The 11,679-nt window shown below is 32.2% G+C and overlaps 2 protein-coding genes across 2 annotated transcripts; both read left to right on the forward strand.

Moving 5' to 3' along the window:
• The first annotated feature begins 3,196 nt into the window (after positions 1 to 3,196).
• On the forward strand, positions 3,197 to 4,188 carry LOC140980449 (probable protein phosphatase 2C 55). Its single transcript, XM_073446300.1, has one exon. The coding sequence runs from the start codon at positions 3,197 to 3,199 to the stop codon at positions 4,118 to 4,120; it is 924 nt and encodes a 307-aa protein (XP_073302401.1). The 3' UTR covers positions 4,121 to 4,188.
• A 3,604-nt stretch (positions 4,189 to 7,792) lies between these two features.
• LOC140965439 (probable protein phosphatase 2C 55) lies at positions 7,793 to 8,716 on the forward strand. Its single transcript, XM_073425860.1, has one exon. The coding sequence runs from the start codon at positions 7,793 to 7,795 to the stop codon at positions 8,714 to 8,716; it is 924 nt and encodes a 307-aa protein (XP_073281961.1).
• The last annotated feature ends 2,963 nt before the right edge of the window (positions 8,717 to 11,679 follow it).

An 11,679-nucleotide genomic window follows, 5' to 3' on the forward strand; every position in this document is an offset into this window, starting at 1 on the left:
ATGTATGTCTTTTTATTTTTCTATATTTAGAAAGTAATTTATAAAACATATCTAAATTTATGAATATATAGTTTCAGAATTATTCCTAAGTAATTTAATAATTTTGTGCAAAATAAATACAAAAGGTAGTTTTATAGTTCCAACATAATAAATTTTTTTGCTATCAATATTTTTATATGTATACACAAAAAGTATATTTTAATCGGTCAAGTTTAATTAAACAAGAGCCGCCTAATAATAACAATAATATTACTTTCTTGTATAATAATGGTATGATATTAAAAAAATTCTTGTGAGACGATCTCATATGTCGATTTTGTAAGACGGATCTTCTATTTGGATCATCCATGAAAAATTATTAATTTTTATGGCAAAGATTACTTTTTATTGTAAATATGGTTAGAATTGACTCGTCTCACGAATAAAAATATGTGAGAATGTCTCACAATATGAAAGATGTAAATATATGCTTACAATATTCTGTCACATATGAAATTTAGATTTCTTAAATAATAAAATCATGTAAATGTTACACAAAAATCTTATAAGATCGTCTCATGTTCGATTTTGTGAGACATATGTTTAATATAGTATTATTTTTTATGTCAAAAGTAATTTTTTTAAATATAGATCATGTCAATTTATCTCACGAATATAAATTTGTGCCATCGTCATGACAATTTCTATGTATTATTAATTTTTTAAAAAGAAATTAATATGTATACGTACTTTAATATTTAAAAGTATAGTTTGTCGAGTTAATATCAATAACAGCACTTATATGATATAGTTTAATACGCCACACTTTAATATAATATATATACATATAAAACCAAAAAACTCATCCGACATGTGTAAATTAGAAAACTAATTACCCAACTCCACTCATGAAAAAGTGTAATTTTTTGTCAAAAATATTATTTTTATGATATCTACGGATCATGTCAACGCATCTCACGGGTAATATTATCTCACAAAATATCCAATGTTGCCGAAATATTATGACAAAACAAATTTTTGAAAATTAATATTTATCTAGATTGTTACAAAAAAGTTTCCAAGTTTGATGTTTCAAATATACTAGTAGCAAAGCATGTGCGTTGCACATGAGTAACGAATTTGAGTGCACTATAAATATTGGTCGTAAATTTGTAAATCAATGTAGACACGTAATTTTTTCACAAATGTTATTTCACTATTTAAAAAAAAAACAAATATTATTTCACAGTTTATCTATCATTTCAAACAACCATGATTTGATTTCTTCAATATTTTCCTTGTTTGATTTTTGAATCATTCAATATCTTTTCCATCTTTTTTTTAAAAAAAAATTCATTCTTTTTTGTTCGATTAAATTCAGCAATCACATAATCATATCTGATTTTCACGTTTCTTTTTCATTATTGGATTTGAAGATAATTAATATCTTCAATATTTGCCTTGGTTTTTTCATATGGACTTCATATTTTGTTTATTTGAGTAATTCACACTTTGGATCTTACTTCATTTTATTTTTTCTTGTATTTTTGAAGTCTCTCTTGGTTTATCCACATGTTTCAACACCTATGACAACACATTATTGTTCTTAATAACTAATTTGTCTAATTTGAAATGAAATTTGTGATGTTTCTTGTTTGGTTATCTAAGGTTTTATTTATGTTTAGACATATATTTTTCATGTAATTAACTAAACTCCTACTTGAATAAGTTTTCAGCTCAATCTTTTTTACACATAAAAATTATTTACAATAATAAAAAATTTCAGTCTAATATTATGCTCACACGACTCTCATTTATTTCATGTCCCAACGTTTTTTTTTTCCACCAAAAAACATGTTATTTCCATATTTTATTCTTTGACAAGACAAATGACAAATACTACAACATCAAAACTATCCTACGTTGTATTATATTTTAGGTTATGCATTACTCTAAATCAAATAATAGTAATTTAACTTTTTCCTTCAAACGTGTGATAAATATATCTGAAACTAAAAAAAAAAATTGAGTTAATAAATAATAAATCATCATAAAAGAAACAAACGAATCAATTTTTTAAAATCAGATTGTAGAAGTTCATCTTATTATGTCTAAATACAAATAATAAAGGGCGAGAAAGATGAACACACACANCATATTCCAATTATTCCAGGATACGAATTTTGATTTACATTTATGTTTGAAAACAAAATGAAAGGAAAATAGGAGGGAATGAAGATAATTAAAAATCAAAAAATAACTATATTTTTATTTTTTCAAATACATCAAATTATCTTAATATTTTTATCAAATCAATAAAAAGTAAAACGTGTGGATCGACTCATCATATTTCCATTGAAATAGGATGCAAATAAGAAAAAGATTTTTCATTCCTTGATTATTAGCGGTATCTAAAAAACTTTTGGGTTAGAGAGATATAAATTATTCATTAATAGTCCATCAATCCTTCATTACCTTGTCTTTCAATAACTTTTTAATTTTTTTTTATTATGTTTTCTTCAATAATTTAGGTATGTGGCTAAATCACAAAACAAAATAATCACAAAGAAAAATAAGGAAATTATGCACATTGTATTCTAAGCATGTTTACGCAGGTGTATATTACAAATTAATCCAATAAATCATATAATGATAAATAATTTGTTTTATTTCTAAAAAATCCAATTCCAATCCCTAAATCCACGAATCTACCTCTTATCCAATATAATTTGATTTTCTTGTATTTGTAATTAAAGATAAAGATAAAAAATTATCCAATATAATTTGATTTGCTTGTATTTGTAATTAAAGATAAAGATAAAAAATAATAGAAGATCATGAGGAATACATATGGACAAACACTCAACATTAATTATATATCATAAATGATTATTCAAAGACAAAAATATACATATTTATAATAATTAACACATAGAACACAAAGACAATTTAATAAATAAACAATGAAACTCACATTTTTATAATAATAATATAATATATAATAGATAGATAATAGATAATAGTTGATAAGATATATTATCAACAAGGTGTTTCAAAAAATTGGAACGTAAAATTCCAAATCAGAATCCTTGTTCGATCAGATTAAGGATTTTAATCACTCTTCTCTCTATATATACTGCACCCCCCACACAAAAACAAAGTTACATAAAAATTTTTTTACATACGTTCGATATTATTCGCTACTTGATCAAAAAAAATGTCGAAAACTAGTGAAGGTGCTGCTTCGATAGACGTGGAGATGATCGCCGGATCTTTCTATATACCCAAGAACGACCCCGACAATCCCCTCGGGGATGACTCGCACTTTGTCGACGAAGTGGTGCAGGTAATAGGTGTGGCCGATGGTTTCGATGGAGGTAAATACGCTAGAGAACTGATGGGCAAAGTTGCGGAGAAGGTCAAGATACGCCGCTATCCTGTCACGTCTTTAAACCCGAAATATGACCTTAAAGATGCGTTCTCGAACTCCTGGTCGACCGGTGCCTGCACTGTTTGTATCATCGCACTCGACGAAAATCTTCTCAAAGCGGTGAACGTTGGTGACTCTGGATTCATGGTGATAAGAGGAGGGAAAGTAGTTTACACGTCTCCGGTGCAGCATAAGGCGTTCGATTGTCCATATCTGATGGGAAAAACAACCGGCGGCGGCCCTGGTCTAGCGGAAGATTTGCAGGTGCAGGTGGAGGCCGGAGACGTCATAATCGCCGGCACTGATGGGTTGTTTGATAATTTGTTTCCGGAAGAAATCGAGGCGATTGTGAAGGTTTCTTTAGAACAAAACGATATTAAACCAAACCTCCTGGCAGAAAGTTTGGCTAAGGCGGCGCTGGAAAAATCTTTGGACAGAAGTTGTAAAAGCCCGTATGGCGTGGCGGCTCAAGCGGCGGGATTGGAATACAGCGGAGGAAAATCAGACGATATTACGGTCGTGGCTGGTTATGTTCGAGCATACTCAAAGGCCAAGGTTCATAAATTTTGTTCGTGCTGCAATTGGTGGAGTCCGAACTCAGAATTCAGAAACAAGAAAACATATTATCCGAGGAAAAGAAATGATTATACGAGTGTTTTAAACCGTTACGAAGAAAACGCAGGCACTCCTGTGTATTACATCCCCAAGTAGCTAGTAGTTATTTTGAATTAGGATTTCGTCCTAGATTTTAGTTGTTACCTAGTTATATTAGGATCGATTCTCTCTTTGTAATAGGATTTTACTTGTGGTTTGACAATTTTTATAACATCTTCTATTGAAAAAATCTCTACTTGATATTCCACGCGTGAGATTTATGGCTATATCCCATTGTTTGATATTTTCGACTCAATCAATTATTCATATACATCACATTTGCAACAAAGTTTTGCGTGTTAATTAAACATGATCGATTAAAAAAAAGAAAGAGAATGATTACGCACAACTACAAAAACGGCAAACGACAACGGATTTTAAAATCCGTTGTCGTTAGCCATTTAAAAGCTGTTGTAAAACCGTCGCAAATAAAAATAGCGACGGTCGTGATAGCTACCCGTCGCTAATTTTACATTAGCGACGGTTACATAAACCGTCGCTAAGTAAATCAGCGACGATTTTGTAAACCGTCGAAATTTAAAATTAGCGACGGTTGCAATCATGACCGTCGCTAATGTTAGCGACGGTCATCTTTCAAAAATCCGTCGCTAATTTGTTTCGAAAAATAAAAAAATTACTTTTAATAATTTAATAAATCTAAAAGAAACTAATAATCCAAACTAAAATCGTGTAAAAGAAAAAAAATTTAAGTGTTGTGAAGTAGTAAAATCGTGTAAAGAGAAAAATTTTAAGTGTTATAAAGCGGTTAGAAAAATTTTAAGTGTTGTGTGAAAGTGATAAAATTGTGTAAGATAAAAAAAAATTAAGTGTTGTGTGAAGTGATTAAATAATGTAAAAGAGAAAAATTTTAAGTGTCGTGAAGTGTTGTGGAGGAAAATGGAACGAAAATGGAGATATTTATAGACAGTTTGCGACGGGTTTTGGTTAAAAATGATAAACCGTCGCATATTTTTATTTGGCAACGGTTTGGATTCAAACCGTCGCTAAAATTACCGACGGTTTCAAAACAATGTCGCTAATTTTAGCGACGGGTTTGTCAAAACCGTCGCTAAATTTAAAGATGCGACGGGTTTTTTTAGAACAGTCACTAAAATTAGCGACGGTTATTTCAAAACCGTCGCGAATTTAAACGTAGCGACGGTTTTGACAAACCTGTCGCTAAAACTAGCGAAGGTTTTTGAAATAACCGTCGTTAAATATTGCAACGTTTTCCAAAACCGTTATTGTTTGTCAAAAAAACCACGCTAAAATTAGCGACGGTTATTTCAAAACCATCGCGAATTTAAACGTAGCGACGGTTTTGACAAACTGTCGCTAAAATTAGCGACGGTCTTTGAAATAACCGTCGCTAAATATTACAACGTTTTCCAAAACCGTTGTTGTTTGTCAAAAAAACCACGCTAATCGACAACGGTTTCTTCAAACCGTTGTCAATTGTCCAAAAAACACGCTAATCGACAACAGTTCATAGAACCGTTGTCGTTGACCCAAAAAAAACGCTCAAAGACAACGGTTCTATAGAACCGTTGTCATTGATCCCAAAAACCGTTGTCTTTGACCCCACAAAGACAACGGTTTTTAAAAACCATTGTCTTTGCCCCCCAAAAGACAACGGTTTTCGATAAAACCGTTGTTAATAAACATACGACAACGGTTTTTGTGAAAAACCGTTGTCGTATGTGCGTTGTTGTATGCAGAATTTCTTGTAGTGACAGTCTGATGTGATACAATACACAACGATTACTTGATTTATAAATAAATGCCTAAAATTTTATAATAGATACGAGAAAATTACAATTTTCGTTCTATATATTTGGCTTTTTTAATTTTATGTTTCATGTTCTCCGAACTAATATTAAATCAGTGTCTTTCTGCTTTTGATAGTTGCAACACGTAAGTGTCAGGTCAAGAAGAGTACCGATTTTGAAAAATATAGTAAATATAGTGTACTAAGACTAAAATATGAATTTGTTATCTAAAAAAAATTGGACGAGAAAATGTATATGTGTATCACCTTTGTTAATGGTATATGATTAATTCAGCCGTTGTTGATACAATGCACTAAAATAACTAGCTCGAATATTAGTATAAGGAGGAAAACTTACCAAAATCGTTTTATAACTTGGTCTATTTTTAAATTTTTAGTGCATTACGTTTTCAAGTTTTTTATTTTGTTTTAAGTCATATTTCTCTAAAGCGATTGCATGACAACAAGCACGTCAAGATACTTCTCTAAAGTGGTGATATGGTATATAGAGATGACAACATGATGGATTTGAGACGGGTTTGACCGAACTCAGATCCGCCCTCCATCAAGAAAAAATTGGACCTAATACCCGCCTCTCCCAGCCCTAATATCTCATCTCCAATCCCCTGCAACCCCACAAGCGTTAGAGATGTTTTCAATTCTAATAACTGCATAATAAAAAAAATCAAAAATTGATAAATTTATCAGTGTTACGTCCGTCATAACATTTTAATATTCACCACGAGAGGGATGATAATATTGTGAATTAGGCTTAGAGACTACGAAATTCATTATTCAGTATAATATAAAAATGCATAAATATACCAGGGTGTTATTCTCACTTAATTTTTACTTTTATTTTTAGTAAATAGTAATAGATTGTTCGAGTTGTGTGGTTAAAGGGAACTCGTAATTCTGAACGGCCCATGTAAGCATATTCCAATTATTCATGTGTACTAACTTTGATTTATAATTATGTTTGAAAACAAAATGAAAGAAAAAATAGGAAGGAATGAAGATGATTAAAAATCAAGAAATAATTATATTTTTATTTTTTCAAATACGTCTGATTTTCTTAATTTTTTTTATCAAATCAATAAAAAGTAATACCTGTACGTGGATCGACTTATCATATAATTTCCATTGAAATAAGATCCAAATAGGAAAAAAAATTTGTCATTCGCTGATTATTAGCGGCATCTCAAAAATGTTTGGGTTAGAGAGATATAAATTATTCATTAATAGTACTCCATCAATCCATCATTACCTTGTCTTTCAATAACTTTTTAATTTTTTTTACTACGTTTTCTTCAATAATTTAGGTACATGGCTAAATCGCAAAACAAAATAATCAAAAAGAAAAATAAGGAAATTATGGACATTGTATTCTAAGCATGTTTACGCGGGTGTATATTACACATTAATCCAATAAATCATATAGTGATAAATAATTTGTTTTATTTCTAAAAAATCCAATTCAAATCCCTAAATTCATGAATCTGTATCTTATCCAATATAGTTTGATTTGTTTGTATTTGTAATTAAAGATAAAGATAAAAGATAAAAATAATAGAAGATGAAAAATACATAAGGACAAATACTCAACATTAATTATATATCATAAATAATTATCAAAAGACAAAAATATACATATATCTAATAACTAACACATATTACACAAGGAGAATTTAATAAATTAACAATGAAACTCATATTTTTATAATAATAATATAATATAATACATGATAGATAGATAATAGATATTAGATAGATAATAGATATATTATCAACAAGGTGTTTCAAAAAATTGGAACATTCCAAACCAGAATCCTTTCTTCGATCAGGTTAAGGATTTTAATCACTCTTCTCTCTATATATACTGCAACCCCCACTCAAAAACGAAGATATATAAAAAAAAAATTTTACGTACGTGTGATATTATTCGGTACTAGATCAAAAAAATGTCGAAAACTAGTCAAGGTGCTGCTTCGATAGACCTGGAGATGATCGCTGGATCTTTCTATATACCCAAGAACGATCCCGACAATCCCCTCGGGGACGACTCGCACTTTATCGACGAAGTGGTGCAGGTAATAGGTGTGGCCGATGGTTTCGGTGGAGGTAAATACGCTAGAGAACTGATGGGCAAAGTTGCGGAGAAGGTCAAGATACGCCGCTATCCTGTCACGTCTTTAAACCCGAAATATGACCTTAAAGATGCGTTCTCGAACTCCTGGTCGACCGGTGCCTGCACTGTTTGTATCATCGCACTCGACGAAAATCTTCTCAAAGCGGTGAACGTTGGTGACTCTGGATTCATGGTGATAAGAGGAGGGAAAGTAGTTTACACGTCTCCGGTGCAGCATAAGGCGTTCGATTGTCCATATCTGATGGGAAAAACAACCGGCGGCGGCCCTGGTCTAGCGGAAGATTTGCAGGTGCAGGTGGAGGCCGGAGACGTCATAATCGCCGGCACTGATGGGTTGTTTGATAATTTGTTTCCGGAAGAAATCGAGGCGATTGTGAAGGTTTCTTTAGAACAAAACGATATTAAACCAAACCTCCTGGCAGAAAGTTTGGCTAAGGCGGCGCTGGAAAAATCTTTGGACAGAAGTTGTAAAAGCCCGTATGGCGTGGCGGCTCAAGCGGCGGGATTGGAATACAGCGGAGGAAAATCAGACGATATTACGGTCGTGGCTGGTTATGTTCGAGCATACTCAAAGGCCAAGGTTCATAAATTTTGTTCGTGCTGCAATTGGTGGAGTCCGAACTCAGAATTCAGAAACAAGAAAACATATTATCCGAGGAAAAGAAATGATTATACGAGTGTTTTAAACCGTTACGAAGAAAACGCAGGCACTCCTGTGTATTACATCCCCAAGTAGCTAGTAGTTATTTTGAATTAGGATTTCGTCCTAGATTTTAGTTGTTACCTAGTTATATTAGGATCGATTCTCTCTTTGTAATAGGATTTTACTTGTGGTTTGACAATTTTTATAACATCTTCTATTGAAAAAATCTCGATCTGATATTCCACACGTGAAATCTATGATTACGTCCCATTGTTTGATATTTTCGACTCAATCAATTATTCATACACATCACCTTTGCAACAAAATTTTGCGTGTTAAACACGAACGATTAAAAAAAGAGAGAGAATGATTACGGTATGATGCAATACAATACACAACGATTACTTGATTTATAAATAAATGCCTTAAATTTTATAATAGATACGAGAAAATCACAATTTTCGTTCTATATGTTTGGCTTTTTTAATTTTAATTATGTTTTATGTTCTCCGAACTAATATTAAATCAGTATCTTTCTGCTTTTGATAGTTGCAACATGTAAGTGTCTGTCAAGAAGAGTACAAATTTAGAATAATATAGTAAATATAGTGTACTAAGACTAAAATATGTATTTGTTACCTAAATAAAATTGGACGAGAAAATGTATGTGTATCACCTTAGTTAGTAGTATATGATTAATTCAGCCGTTGTTGATACAATGCACTAAAATAACTAGCTCGAATATTAGTATAAGACGAAAAATTACCAAAATGGCTTCATAACTTGGCCTATTTTTAATTTTTTAGTGCATTACGTTTTTAAGTTTTTTTTTTATTTTGTTTTAAGTCATACTTCTCTAAAGCGATTGCATGACAACAAGCACGTCAGGATACGTCTCTAAAACAGTGATATGGTATGTAGAGATGGCAACACGATGGATTTGGGATGGGTTTGGCCAAACTCAAATCCGCCCTCCGTCGAGAAAAAATTGGACCTAATACCCGCCTCTCCCAACCTCTAATACCTCATCTCCAATCCCCTGCAACCCCACAAGCATTAGAGATGTTTTCAATTCTAATAATTGCATAATCAAAAAAATTCAAAAATTAATAAATTCATCAAAGTTACGTCCGTCATAACATTTTAATATTCATCACGAGAGGGATGACAATATTGTGAATTAGGCTTAGAGACTACGAAATTCATTATTCAATATAATATATAAATATATAAATATACCAGGGTGTTATTCTCACTTAATTTTTACTTTTATTTTTAAATATAAATAGTAATAGATTGTTCGAGTTGTGTGGTTAAAGAGAACTTGTAATTTTGAACGGCCCACGTAAGCATATTCCAATTATTCATGTGTACGAGCTTTGATTTATAATTATGTTTGAAAACAAAATGAAAGAAAAAATAAGAAGGAATGAAGATAATTAAAAATCAAGAAATAACAATATTTTAATTTTTTCAAATAAATCTGATTTTCTTAATTTTTTTATCAAATCAATAAAAAGTAATACGTGTACGTGGAGCGACTCATCATATTTCCATTGAAATAAGATCCAAATAAGAAAAAAGATTTTTCATTCGTTGAATATTAGCGGTATCTCAAAAACATTTGGGTTAGAGAGATATAAATTATTCATTAATAGTCCATCAATCCCTCATATTACCTTGTCTTTCAATAACTTTATAATTTTTTTTATTACGTTTTTTTTAATAATTTAGGTACACGTCTAAATCGCAAAACAAAATAATCAAAAAGAAAAATAAAGAAATTATGCACATTGTATTCTAAGCATTTTTACACGGGTGTATAACACGTTAATCCAATAATTCATATAATGATAAATAATTTGTTTTATTTCTAAAAACTCCAATTCCAATCCCTAAATCCATGAATATATCTTATCGGATATAATTTGATTTGCTTGTATTTGTAATTAAAGATAAAGATAAAAGATGAAAAATAATAGAAGATGATGAATACATATGGAAAAACACTTAACATTAGATATATTATCAACAAGGTGTTTCAAAAAATTGGAACATTCCAAACCAGAATCCTTTCTTCGATCAGGTTAAGGATTTTAATCACTCTTCTCTCTATATATACTGCACCCCCCCACACAAATTTTTTTTACATACGTTTGATATTATTCGCTACTTGATCAAAACAATGTCGACAACTAGTGAAGATGCTGCTTCCATAGACGTGCAGATGATCGCCGGATCTTTCTATATACCCAAGAACGACCCCGACAATCCCCTCGGGGATGACTCGCACTTTATCGACGAAGTGGTGCAGGTAATAGGGGTGGCCGATGGTTTCGATGGAGGTAAATACGCTAGAGAACTGATGGGCAAAGTTGCGGAGAAGGTCAAGATACGCCGCTATCCTGTCACGTCTTTAAACCCGAAATATGACCTTAAAGATGCGTTCTCGAACTCCTGGTCGACCGGTGCCTGCACTGTTTGTATCATCGCACTCGACGAAAATCTTCTCAAAGCGGTGAACGTTGGTGACTCTGGATTCATGGTGATAAGAGGAGGGAAAGTAGTTTACACGTCTCCGGTGCAGCATAAGGCGTTCGATTGTCCATATCTGATGGGAAAAACAACCGGCGGCGGCCCTGGTCTAGCGGAAGATTTGCAGGTGCAGGTGGAGGCCGGAGACGTCATAATCGCCGGCACTGATGGGTTGTTTGATAATTTGTTTCCGGAAGAAATCGAGGCGATTGTGAAGGTTTCTCTAGAACAAAACGATATTCAACCAAACCTCCTGGCAGAAAGTTTGGCTAAGGCGGCGCTGGAAAAATCTTTGCACAGAAGTTGTAAAAGCCCGTATGGCGTGGCGGCTCAAGCGGCGGGATTGGAATACAGCGGAGGAAAATCAGACGATATTACGGTCGTGGCTGGTTATGTTCGAGCATACTCAAAGGCCAAGGTTCATAAATTTTGTTCGTGCTGCAATTGGTGGAGTCCGAACTCAGAATTCAGAAACAAGAAAACATATTATCCGAGGAAAAGAAATGATTATACGAGTGTTT

The sequence above is a fragment of the Primulina huaijiensis genome, chromosome 1 (assembly GCF_012295235.1).
Source record: "Primulina huaijiensis isolate GDHJ02 chromosome 1, ASM1229523v2, whole genome shotgun sequence".
NCBI classification, from domain to species: Eukaryota; Viridiplantae; Streptophyta; class Magnoliopsida; order Lamiales; family Gesneriaceae; genus Primulina; species Primulina huaijiensis.

Bases quoted from the DNA above. Each gene is read 5' to 3' on its own strand.
- LOC140980449 (XM_073446300.1), top strand. From the start codon at position 3,197: ATGTCGAAAACTAGTGAAGGTGCTGCTTCGATAGACGTGGAGATGATC.
- LOC140965439 (XM_073425860.1), top strand. From the start codon at position 7,793: ATGTCGAAAACTAGTCAAGGTGCTGCTTCGATAGACCTGGAGATGATC.